Source organism: Trichoderma harzianum (assembly GCF_003025095.1).
Source record: "Trichoderma harzianum CBS 226.95 unplaced genomic scaffold M431scaffold_11, whole genome shotgun sequence".
Classification (NCBI taxonomy): domain Eukaryota; kingdom Fungi; phylum Ascomycota; class Sordariomycetes; order Hypocreales; family Hypocreaceae; genus Trichoderma; species Trichoderma harzianum.
Window position 1 is genome coordinate 987,730 of NW_020209259.1, and position 12,309 is coordinate 1,000,038.

At 50.0% G+C, this 12,309-nt stretch overlaps 4 protein-coding genes across 4 annotated transcripts; 2 read left to right on the plus strand and 2 right to left on the minus strand.

The window, feature by feature from the left end:
• Positions 1-1,148: 1,148 nt before the first annotated feature.
• Positions 1,149-2,378, plus strand: M431DRAFT_92697 (hypothetical protein; the record flags this gene model as incomplete). Its single annotated transcript, XM_024924391.1, has 3 exons — positions 1,149-1,212; positions 1,279-1,537; positions 1,616-2,378. 3 exons carry the CDS (start codon positions 1,149-1,151, stop codon positions 2,376-2,378), a joined length of 1,086 nt encoding a protein of 361 aa, XP_024771538.1.
• A 1,356-nt stretch (positions 2,379-3,734) lies between these two features.
• Positions 3,735-5,967, plus strand: M431DRAFT_149383 (glycoside hydrolase family 37 protein; the record flags this gene model as incomplete). The annotated part of the gene is made up of 2 exons (XM_024912797.1): positions 3,735-3,928; positions 3,998-5,967. 2 exons carry the CDS (start codon positions 3,735-3,737, stop codon positions 5,871-5,873), a joined length of 2,070 nt encoding a protein of 689 aa, XP_024771539.1. The 3' UTR covers positions 5,874-5,967.
• A 1,093-nt stretch (positions 5,968-7,060) lies between these two features.
• M431DRAFT_92717 (hypothetical protein) lies at positions 7,061-8,824 on the minus strand (the record flags this gene model as incomplete). The annotated part of the gene is made up of 3 exons (XM_024924393.1): positions 7,061-7,998; positions 8,062-8,191; positions 8,327-8,824. The coding sequence occupies 3 exons, from the start codon at positions 8,822-8,824 to the stop codon at positions 7,061-7,063; spliced, it is 1,566 nt and encodes a 521-aa protein (XP_024771540.1).
• Positions 8,825-9,231: 407 nt separating this feature from the next.
• M431DRAFT_70453 (hypothetical protein) lies at positions 9,232-9,381 on the minus strand (the record flags this gene model as incomplete). Its single annotated transcript, XM_024921806.1, has 1 exon — positions 9,232-9,381. A coding segment is annotated over one exon (150 nt), but the record flags the coding sequence as incomplete, so codon positions are not given.
• Positions 9,382-12,309: the final 2,928 nt, after the last annotated feature.

The window sequence follows — 12,309 nt, forward strand, 5'->3', positions numbered from 1 at the left end:
GGGAGGGCAAGGGATGAACAATTGGTGAGAGAAAAAAAGATGGTCAAAAAGAGAGAGGAAGAAGAGGTTTGAGGAATTGGTTTAATTGGGCACAAGAGGCCTTATAAAGAGGGTTGATGCGCTGGAAAGGGGGAATTGATGCCAAGAAGCCGCTCTCCCTTGGCTGCGGTGCGACACGGCGCTGAAGAAATTGCGTAGCGAGAGACTTGCAGGGGGTTTGTCTTGGGTGGTTTATACGTGTATTTACATGTATTTATAAGCTGCCAATTTGCATACCCTGTGGCTGACATGTTAGAGGAAACAAGTTGGGATTTGTGTGTGTTTCTTAGGAGACAATTGGATGTTGAACCAGTGTGAATGATGCTGCATTGGGAGATAAAGCTCCAAGTACATGTACTCCAACCCATGATGGTTTGAACGGAATGGAATAGTAACAGCTTGGCGCAGAGTGAATGACTAAGCTTCCATTGTCAACTCTGTGTAACCAAACAATTGGACAAGTATTCAGCTTGTGAGGTGATGAGGCATTGGCTGCAAATGTAAACTCATCAATGCATCCAGTCATGCAACCACTGCATTTAACCGCTAGATTAAAGAGCCGAATTTAACAGCCCTGGAGTTGCTGTAATGCCCTTGTGCCCTTGTGTCAACAGAGCAGCCCTTGAGCCATCAGCCACAAGTATAGCCACAAGTAATTATAGTGCTGATGATAACAGTAGTGAAACCGAGAGTTAACAACAGTAGGAATAACAGCCATGGATAGTCAAACTACTACTAGACTATCCTTATCATACATATCCTTCTAGAAGCAACTAAACAACCAAAGGGCGTCCGTGATTCCCACGGAGGGCGCAAGCGACATGTCCCGGCCCCCGGAGCCGGGGCGGAGCGGCTCATTGTTTAGCCCCTCCACAAACTGTCCCTTCGACCCCTCCACTCCGTTGGAGGGCCCTTGATTGCAATTTGGGTATATAAAAAACTACAGCAATTCAATGAGGGGCACGCTCTGTTCCCTGCATCTCGCCTCGGCGTCAAGCTCACGAGCTTTTGTATATAAACAGACCGGACATCTCTTAAGACGTCAGTCGCCGTTCCTGACACGACGACTTCTTTCCACCAGCATCATCAGAAACAGCGCATCAGTTACCATGGGAATTGAAGTAGGAAATGCCTGGGTGGGCGTCAAGGGCGCTGGATCGCTCGACTTACGAAGTGAGAACCGAAGAATTAATATTAATGCTCAATCAAGACTAGTCTGCTAACATCCTTTACTCATAGGCGATGTCATGACGGTCCCCACGCCGTCCATGCTGGCGGCCATCTCCAACTGCACCCTCAGAGACGACGTCTTTAACGAGGATCCCACTACGCAGGACCTCGAGGCTCATGTGGCCAAGCTGGCTGGCAAGGAGGCCGGTCTGTTTGTTTTGTCGGGCACAATGGGCAACCAGGTGGCATTGCGAAGCCTCTTGGTCCAGCCTCCTCACGGCGTTCTAGCGGACCATCGCTCTCACATTATTCTCTACGAAGCTGGAGGGTTAGTAGTTTTCTTTCATTCTCTCTTTCTTAATTTTACTCTTGTTGTTTCTGTTATCGTTAACATCCATCTAAACAGCGTCTCTTCCCTGACTGGCGCCACTGTCAAGCCCGTCGTCCCCAAGAACGGCATCCATCTCACCCTCGAGGACATCAAAGCCAACGTCATCATCAGCGACAACGTCCACGACTGTCCCACCCGCGTCATCAGCCTCGAAAACACCCTCAACGGCATGGTCACCCCCCTGAGCGAGGTCAAGCGCATCTCCCAATTCGCCCGCGAAAACGGCATCAAGATGCACTGCGACGGCGCCCGTCTCTGGGAGGCCGTTGTTTCCGGCGCGGGCTCCCTGGATGAGTTTTGCGCGCAGTTTGACACGGTGAGCTTGTGCTTCTCCAAGGGGCTGGGAGCCCCTGTTGGTAGCATCATTGTTGGAGATAAGAAGACGCTGGACCATGCTCGGTGGACGCGCAAGTCTATTGGAGGTGGTATGAGGCAGCCGGGCTTCATCACGGCTGTTGCTAGGGTGGCTGTGGACGAGACTTTTGGTACTGATTCTAAGGGAAGTGATGGTCTGTTGAAGCAGACTCACGAAATGGCGAAGAAGGTTGAGGCGCTGTGGACGGGCATGGGGGGCAAGTTGGTGCACCCGGTTCACACAAACATGGCCTGGGTGGACATTGAAGCGGCTGGTTGCAGCTTGGAGAAGTTTACAGAGCTAAGTGAGGCGGAGGGATTGAAGGTTGGTGGTGGACGGTTGGTGACACACTATCAGATTGCGCAGAATGGCGATGAGGTGCTCAAGCGGTTGGAGAGAGTGTTTAAGCAGGTGTTTGCTTAGAGGGCGACGAGTTGTCATGAATACCTAGCACTGCTGTTCCCATGAGTACATACATATATACACACTATGAACGACACGATACAGTAACATAAAGTCTATGCAAGCCTTTACCAGAGCATGACATTCATTCAATGATACTGTGAAGCAATGTAAGCCTTCACCTAATAGCTTCGGTCAATTACAGCCGCATGTCACCAATTGCCACCGATCATCACATCCCATGAGCCGCCAAAGCCACAACTTTACCGACCATCTCCCCAAACCTATCCTTGTTTTCCTCACAGCTTAGTTCTAGTTTCTGAGACCAAAGACACTAACGGCCCGTTTACCCCAAGGCGGATACTCCGAAGGTGGTCACAAAGTGAGCGATTGAACTTTTCTTGCTGCCAATGATCTTATTTGGATTTACCCTGCCGCTGAGTTTGATGGCCAACGGAAAGCGTCGGATGACCAATTGGTGCCGCCACGTTTGGGGGACGGGATCTCGGTGGGTGATGGTTTGTTGGTGCTTTTTGACGTCATGCAGTTTTTGAGTGTTCGATGGAAGCATGGGAGAAGCTTGGATGGGATGGTAAAGAACAATACGGCTTTCTCTTTTTCATCAATTGCTCCTTTAGAGACATTTGAATGAGTTAATTATCTGTGTCGAGGGTAACTTGGTGAGACGAGGGAGTTTTATAACATAACCATGTCGTACGTCCATACGCTGTCCACACATGAAATCCCGTGTCATACATCAGCTTCCAAATAAGCATCATTATTTTAAAGAATAGGTGCATACAATAGCGCGTGCGGGGGCTGAACTAGCGCTGAAGGCGTTGGAGATGCTGTGGAGAAGCGTCGTGGGGGATTTGAATTGGCATCTGCATGTCTCACGTACCTCAATCCCTTATACTTGACTGAGATTCTCTCAAAAGCTGGTTTCAGAAGGGAGATCTTGAAGAAATCATGTTTAAACTGTAGACATAATACAAGTATATATATCTATTCTATATATAATTGTCAACAGGACCTTGCTTCATCTTGACCAGTCCTTGGCCCGAGTGACAACTCCAAAAGCCTCATACGACATACCAAGCCACCACACCCCAAACATCACAATAGTTTCCCCCGCAAACCGTCAACCACGGCACAAGCAAGTGCCAAGTTGGAGGGTGGACCAAAGACTTGGATTGGGCCATGATGATGCCAAGAGTCATATACTCTACTCTGCTTATATTGATGTAACCAACCTGTTCACCTATGTGATAGGTAGCGAATTCCATCATTTTATAAATATCACCGCGTAGTCCGGCGTCTTGTCGTTTTGTGCTAATCCCTCCTTGATGAGAGACAACTGCTGGGCATAAGATCAAAATGCCTTCACTCCAATCCCTCATAGCCGCCTTCTTGGCGACAACTCTCTCCGTCCATGTACACATAGTCAATGCCCTCTTCATCAATGGCTCTGTCATCGCCCCGTGCGACTCGCCCATATACTGCCATGGCGACATCCTCCGCGAAGTCGAGCTGGCTCATCCCTTTTCCGACTCCAAAACCTTTGTAGACATGTAAGCCCGTCAAGAAACTCATAAAATTCCATTCAAAAAGACCATTGGAAAGCTCACACGTAACACCAGGCCCGCAAAAAGACCCCTTTTAGAAATCCAAGCCGCCTTCAACAAGCTCAAAAAACCCCTAACAAACGACTCCTCCCTCCAAACATTCCTCTCAACCTACTTCGCCGACGCCGGCGGCGAACTCGTCGAAGTGCCCCGCGCCAGCCTCACCACCAACCCGACCTTCCTCTCCAAAATCAACGACACCGTCATCAGGCAGTTCGTCTCCAAAGTCATCGCCATCTGGCCCGACCTCACGCGCCGCTACTCCGGCAGCGCAGTGTCCAACTGCACTTCTTGCCCGAATAGCTTCATCCCTGTGAACCGCACGTTTGTCGTTGCGGGGGGACGCTTTCGGGAGCCGTATTATTGGGACTCGTATTGGATTATTGAGGGGTTGTTGAGGACGGGAGGGGCGTTTGTGGGTATTGCGAAGAATACGATTGAGAACTTTTGTGATTTTGTTGAGAGGTTTGGGTTTGTGCCGAATGGGGCGAGGTTGTATTATTTGAATCGTTCGCAACCGCCGCTCTTGTCGCGGATGGTTCAGATTTACATTCAACATACGAATGACACGAGCATCTTAAAGAGAGCTCTGCCACTGCTGGTGAAGGAGCACGAGTTTTGGACGAAGAACAGGACGGTCAATGTCGACATCGGCAATAAGACATATGTCCTGCAACAGTACGCCGTGGAAAACACGCAGCCGCGGCCAGAGTCCTTCCGCGAAGACTTCATCACTGCCAACAACCGCTCCTATTACGCTGCCTCGGGCATCATCTATCCAGAAACGAAACATCTAAACACTTCTCAGATGGAAGATTTATATGCAAATCTAGCTTCCGGCGCAGAGAGCGGCAACGACTACACCTCGCGATGGCTAGCCAACCCGGCCGACGCAATGAGAGACGTCTACTTCCCACTTCGATCTCTCAACAACAAGGAAATCGTCCCCGTCGATCTCAACTCCATCCTCTACGGCAACGAGCTGGCCATCTCTCGCTTCTATAGCCAGACCGGTAACAGAACAGCCGCCCGCACTTGGAGCGCCCTCGCTGCAAATCGCAGCGCTTCCATCCAGGCTGTCTTCTGGAACGAGACTCTCTTCAGCTACTTTGACTACAACCTCACCTCTTCATCTCAAAATATCTACGTGCCCCTAGACAAGGACGCTCTCGCCATTGATAGACGGACAGCTCCTTCCGGCAAGCAAGTCTTGTTCCACGTTGGCCAATTCTACCCCCTCTGGACAGGCGCCGCCCCAGACTATCTCAAGAACAATCCATTCGCAGTGAGCCGCATCTTCGACCGTGTATCAAGCTATCTAGATACTCGTCCCGGTGGTATTCCCGCCAGCAACGTCAACACAGGTCAACAATGGGACCAGCCCAACGTCTGGCCGCCACATATGCACATCCTCATGGAAAGCCTCAACAACGTCCCCGCAACATTCACCGCCCGCGATCCCGCGTATCAAGACGTCAAGCAGCTCGCCTTGCGACTCGGCCAACGGTATCTCGACTTTACCTTTTGCACGTGGCGTGCTACGGGCGGCTCCACGTCCGAGACGCCCAAGTTGCAAGGGCTGACGGATCAGGACGTCGGCATCATGTTTGAAAAGTACGATGATAATTCTACCAACGCTGCTGGAGGAGGAGGCGAGTATGAGGTTGTCGAAGGCTTTGGATGGACTAATGGTGTCTTGTTGTGGGCTGCGGATACGTTTGGGAACCGGCTCAGGAGACCGCAGTGCGGAAACATCACGGCAGGCCATCCGGCGCCTTCGTCGTCGTCTTCTAAGAGGAGTGCGGTGCAGCTAGACTTGTGGGATGCGAGCAGGATCAAGAAGTTTGGAAAGAGGGCTGAGGGGACGGTGAGGAGGTCGAATGCTTTCTGAGTCAAGAGCTGTATATCTTCTGATTATATCCCATTCGAGTCTGTAGTTATGTAAAATAAGCATATTAGTACAAGCAGTAACAGGAGCATTGTGTAGCTGACTGTTCAAATATCGCCTTTTTCATGATCAGTTTCTGCTCTGCGAATGCTAGGAAGACCAATCAAAAGTTTTGTATAGCCCCAGCTATCTTCAATGTCTCACGATAATTGTCAGATGGCGGCGTCTTCCATCAAAAGAATCTGACTATCTGCAATGTCCGACGGGATATACTCGATTGCCCAAAGTTCTCACCGAAGCTCCTGATTATCTACGACACGAAGTCGATAAGATCAAGATCCAGTATGAAGATTGGAAGGGCTATTCCACTCGGACCCGAGTGGCGAGAACTTTGCTCTCTAAGTGATATGCAGTCCCAAAATCCGTCTTGAGATTAATTGGTGACGGGGGTATTTGCGATCATAACATTTGCTTCCCACACCACAGCAAACATAGCCTTCCAGCTCCCAATCTCTGTGTAGATAAGTGAGCATTTAAAACACAATAGTAGAAGAACATAGTAGATATAATAACAAATGTTAGAAGAGAGAGGTATTGATAGTAGCAAACGCCTGAAGAATGTAGCGATAGTAGTATAAAGCAGCGATAGCAGCAGATACTCGAGGAACCGGGTATCTACTACCTAGATGAGCATCTACAGTTGTAAATTAAAAGCTTTCCTTCGCATGCTGCCCCGAAACTTGAACCTCACCCAGTCGTTAGGCTACTGATTAGCCAATTCGGGGTGCTGAATAGCAAACATTGAACATTTTGTTTTGCGCATGGTGTAAGCTCACATGGCCTCATGGACTGCGCATGTAGGAAAGAGTGTCGTTGGTTTGCTCCAGAGATGAGAGTAAGAGAGGTATGTATGAAGAAAAGATTTGTTGAATAGATAACTAGGTAAGGAAATATCGTGTCATCATGTCTGTTTTCATCGGCATCCATATCTGTCATTTTTTAAGCATCCATCCGTCGACCCAATAAGCTCGTGTGCCATTCGTCCACCACATTAATTTAAAACCCTCGTCACGTCGTAGAAACCCCCAATACGTCTTCCTCCACATGGTTCATAAGGAAAAGATGAAAAGAAGGAAACCCATACTCTCTCAAGCCAAGTAAATATAATCTCAGTTGTGTAACAACGTCTGTTACATCTGGTCGCTGTCCATATCCGTCTCTGCCGTTGGTTGATCTTTAAAATATAGCCACTCCTCAAATCCCTCAATGCTCTCGAACTGTGGGAAGCTCTCTTGCACCTCCCCGGCCTTGTCAGGATACAGCACCGTCATGGTACGTATGCTTTCTTGCTCATTAGCGGGCAGTCGCCGTCTCATGTAGCAGAAATAAACGTAGAGGACCTGGCAGAGCTGCCTGAGGCGGCTCATTGTATTACCGTCTCTACCATCATTAAGTTGCGATTCAGGCTCGGGTGTCGTGGAAGGGGATACACGTTCCCAATGGTAAGTCCACATGATTAAGCGGCGGCGGAGAGACATGAGTGTGCGGCCGACTTCAAGAACTAGTTCATGGCAGATGCTAGGGTTGGCAAGGGCCTTTTTGAGCTGATCGTAGAATTCGAGCTCTAGCTTACGCCCTATTATTCGTGACAATTGGGCTGCAGCGATGATAACTTGTCTTTGCTGTCCATCATCTGGGGCAAGGGTTGTCCCAAATTCATCGCCTATCGGCCCGTAGAGGTCATGAGACTTTGGCTTTAGAGTGTATGTGGCCCACGGAGCCATGTCATCCAGCGCAAGGAGCACATCGCACAGGGTGTCTCTATTCAACGGTTGACCGTAGCCATCCCTAATGCATGTCTTCCACGTATCTTGTCTTTGAACCTTGAGTCCATTGATGAACTGTCGGAATGGATGGGGTATAGGGGAGCAGCTGGAGTTGATGTATACCCAACAGGCGCGGATGTCAAGCTCGTAGAGTATTCCCTGTCTTCCGTATACGCGGATGCTGTCGTAATTTTTTCGCAGTTCGTCCAAGATGTGGAGTAGGTGTCTTATATTTATCTCTGAAGGTAACTCGATTGGTTGACGGAAGCCGTGGGCGGAAAGAGGATAAATCATGTGGAGAGCTATCAAAAGGGCCTCTCGTTAGTAAAAGCTGGAATTTTATTCCTGTATATGATGCTTCTTACCAAGTAAAACGGTGCTGCCTTGTTGAACAAGTTCAAAGAAACTCGCAGGAGCACATACAAATGGCTTAGGGGCACTACTACTGCTACTGGAGCACCGCAAGCAGTCCTTCCCATCTTCTCGACCCTCACACTGGCAAGAAACCACGTTAGTCATACACTGTATAACGGAGTAGGCAAGTGGGTTAAGTGGGTGGGTATGTAGAGAGATCAACAGGAGCCAAGGGTCTGAGATGGCTCCGAGGCGTTCACTTGATTCATGACTTACAATGACTTTGGCCATCTTACAGCCAATGCATACGGTCCGCTCGTTTCTCCTTCTGGTTGCGAGCTGCCGCCCCCCTTCACGCAAAGGCCCAGTGCGTTTCCCGCGAGGCTTCTTTGGAATTGGCTTTCCACTAGTCATACTTACACCACCTCTATCAGCCACCCCATGTGGTGGAGATCTGGGAAGTAAAGGGACTTGTCCATTTGACGGACGCCTCTTTGATATTCCGGCATTCTGGGACCGATCCTGGGTATGGGCTCCACGGTTTCCATAGGGATAGAGATCCGGATCTAATGGACGATGGGGCCGTGTCATACTTGCAGTCCGAGGACGTTTGCCTTTACCTTTACCCCGAGAGAGAGTACTGGAGTTAGTCTCCGATGAGGGATAACCAGTGCTTGGATCGACACTTGGCGATGGTTGCCAAACACCGGGTTGAGAGGAAAATCCAGCACTTCCAATGGCCTGGATATATGTCTGAGGCTTGGCGTCATGCATCAAGTGGTTTGATTTTCCATAAACGCCTTCCTGAGTATATTCTGGAATGTCCAGCATGGACATATTAGTCACTGCATCCTTCCTATCGGTAGGATCGGACATAGTGACTGAGAGAGCGTCCTCTTGAGAGGAATAGCTAGAATTGGCGCTTGGGCTGGGCTGGCTGTAGCTAACGGCATGATGTAGCTGCCCTGGAGAGAGGGAAGGCTGTGCGACTGGGATACTTGACAAACCATCGGCTACAAACGTCTGCGATGATCCAGGCAAGGAAAGAGAATCTGAAAGATAATTTTCTGGATAAAAAGGTGCAGGTTTCTTGTCAGGATACGGGACATCACGGTGAAGTTCTCGACCCGTGTGCTCATGGCCTTGTGGGGGTCCATATCGTGCCAATATGTGTGTTTCTGTTCCATGTTGCGGCCGATGGCTGCGACCGAGGCTGGACCCTTGACGAGAGGAGCTGAAAGCCCGGTCATCGTTATTGGCTGCACAGGGCTGCTGTCGAGGCCAATCAGAAGAAGAGTCAACTGGGGTAGAAACACCAAGAAAAGAGGAGTTCAATGCGGGCTGCGGGCTGCGCACATTGTTGCTCAGAAGAGAATTATGAATAGCAACAGGAAGAATTGGTTTAACAACTTCGGACGACCTGGTGCCGCCGGATGTCGCATAATATTTGTGCGTGTCGTCGGCCTCGGCTGCGAAAGAGCTACGGTTGAAAGTGAGTTAGCCGTGGCAATAATAGGATGCATACCGATAACATCAAATCGCCACCAACTAGTCAGTGCTTACCCATAAGAAATGTCGTTCGGGGCCGCTTCAAACATGTTGCTTCCTCCAGTGTAAGATGTAAGAAGATGCGACTGTAAATCCACGACCATATCTTGGTGAAAAGATTGTGGGAAGGCCATGGCTACTTCAAGCTCTTTAGCTTTCTTATCGAGAATAGAAGCGAGAGGAAAGGAGATAGAACGGGAGAGAAGAAGGGTTTAACTACTCCGTTGGAGCGTTGGAGTAGTAAAAAGGTCGAGGGCGTGTATCCACACAAACCCATGCTGCCCATGTTGCCAGAGCCTCGCCATCTGCTATTAGTGTGGACGAATGGTGCCCAGTATGTTGCCTGACTGCCTTTCGGTGAACCAGTACCGCGCGCCTTAATTCCCTTTGCATCTCCATCGCTACCTGCATGGTCCTCAAGGTCCCCCGTACACCTACTATACACTCCCATCAGGACCACCACCTCCACCCAGAGGCTCTGCGAGATGACATGGACAGGCAAATGCCAGGGCAAAATGCAGGTCCCTTCTGACGAAAGCCATTGATGCTGTTTGAGTGTTTCCACTGAATTGCGACGATACAGAAATAGCCAACAGCTACGGGAGGCCCGAGAAGTAGTATCACTGCTGTCAGTCTCTGTTTCGTCCAATATCGCACATGCGGCTCTGCGCGCGGTTCCGCAAGTTTCCTGCGTCTCTGACTGGTTAGATTCCGACAGCCCAACCTATGTACGCCGCACCCGCCCACAGCACCAAGGCGCAACCAGGCGTCGAAGCTTAATTGCGCAGCTTTCCACTCTCCTAATTCTTTCATTAATTGAAGAGACCCCTGGGTGTGTTTTTTGCTTTGATATCGGATCCCTGTAGAGCGCCTACCGCTGCGCTTTTAGTCCTTGTGGGCTGCCTTGTTTCGCCTTTTTTTTCCTTTGCGCGGGGTGTGGTGTCGCGTATCGTTGCCCGCCCGGTACTCTGCAGGGGGGAAAGCTTTGCCGGGTCCGAGGCGCAACCCAAGAATCGCAGTCAATGGGATGCCACGTCTTTGATGTTGTTATATTGCTTGCTAGATGGCTTAGCCACCGCTGTAAGATAGACATGGAGCCGATGCACATCCCGAATAGCGGTGGGAGAAGAGAAAAACCATGATAGTCATAAACTGCCTTGAGAGGTACTTCGAAAAGGTAATGATGTCCATTGCTGACCTAGGTACCATCTCGATTAACCTGTGTAAGTGCGTTGGCATGCAGGAATGCCTATGCTTGCGGCGCAATCAGTGAGCTGAAGGTGTGGCACCGGCCGGAGGGGCGCGTAATGGCCCATTTTCGACTGTCCACTCTCTGACGGGGGAGCTTGCATCCCCGCCAGAAGTCTCATCACAAGGCTGTGAGCTGCAGCAGCTTCGGTCGCCACCGGCGGTTCATGAAGGGACGGAGCACGGAAGACGAGTGGGCTCCTTGCATTGGACCAAAAACGACATCTGTTAGCCGAGACTTATAACTAACATTACGTACCAAGCCGTGCATACCGTAATCGCTGGTGATGATTGGGTGGCGTTGGTGATGTGAGCAAAAAAAAGGAGGGGGGATGGTTGAGGGCATCCCCAAAACTCTTGGCTTTGCGGAAACAAACTCCTTCTCGCGTGTAAGAGGTGTCAAATACGGCCCGGCTACACACATTGACAGAAAATTGAATGATTCAGGTGATCAAAGGCTGAATATTTTTGGTGCATGAACAGGAGGAATTGGCATCGGCACGGCCGAAGTTGTAAATGCCTCGCGGTTGTATGGATTGCGCCATGACTCGATTGTGTCAAGGATGGTCGTTTGTCGGGAAGCAACCGAGGCTATTCCAGACGATGTGCATCAACCTTGTCTGTCATGTCTTTTCCCCCGTAGTTTGACATCCCAAAGTAGGTAGTCGCTGTCAGTTTAGAAGTTGGTATAAGTCGACGGATCACCACGGGAGGTGGAGAGCCCGGGGTCGGGGGCGGGAATCGTGGGTCCGGGTCGTTTAGTCCGACCAAGCTGAGAGCGACGAGCCGAAGCGGGTGCCGAGTTGAAAGAGAAAACTTCCATTCATGGAAACTTTCTATGATGGATAAGCGGATCGAAGGATCTTCTCCTTCTCAGCTGGTCAAGGGTTGCCGCCAAGTTCTTTTGTTCTTTTGTTCCGTGCCTCGCCAACGGTTTCTCCAAACTGAGCTTAGCAGGCTCGCTCCAACAGCCGGGAAGAAGATGGATGCGACATTTTGGGAGCATCTCGACGCCTAAACGGTCATTTGTAAAAGTTGCCGAGTCGAAATTGTGTCGTTTTGTCAATTAATAACGTCATTGTCGTGTTGCAACGGCTCGTCGGTGAATCCAAAATAGTATAGCATAGGTGTGGACAAGACGAAAAGAGTTGGGGGCCAGACTATAAAGGCAGTTCCGCCATGAGCATTAGTCCTTTGCAGTCTATACCGCGGGGGCATGTGTGTGCTGTGGTGAGAAGTCATTGCTATTATACAAAAGTTGCTCGGGCCCAGAACTTGGCAATGACTCGAGCCATCTCGACATTTGACCATGGCCTCCCAGGTCACCAGGCATCCCACCGGTGAAGCTGCTACAACCATAGCATTCACAGCAATTCTATAAGAGTCTTTCACCCTCCATGGTGTCCATACGTACCTCGTCTCCAAGCCAGGGACAAGTCCAGACAAGTTGATTCTCCTCTGAG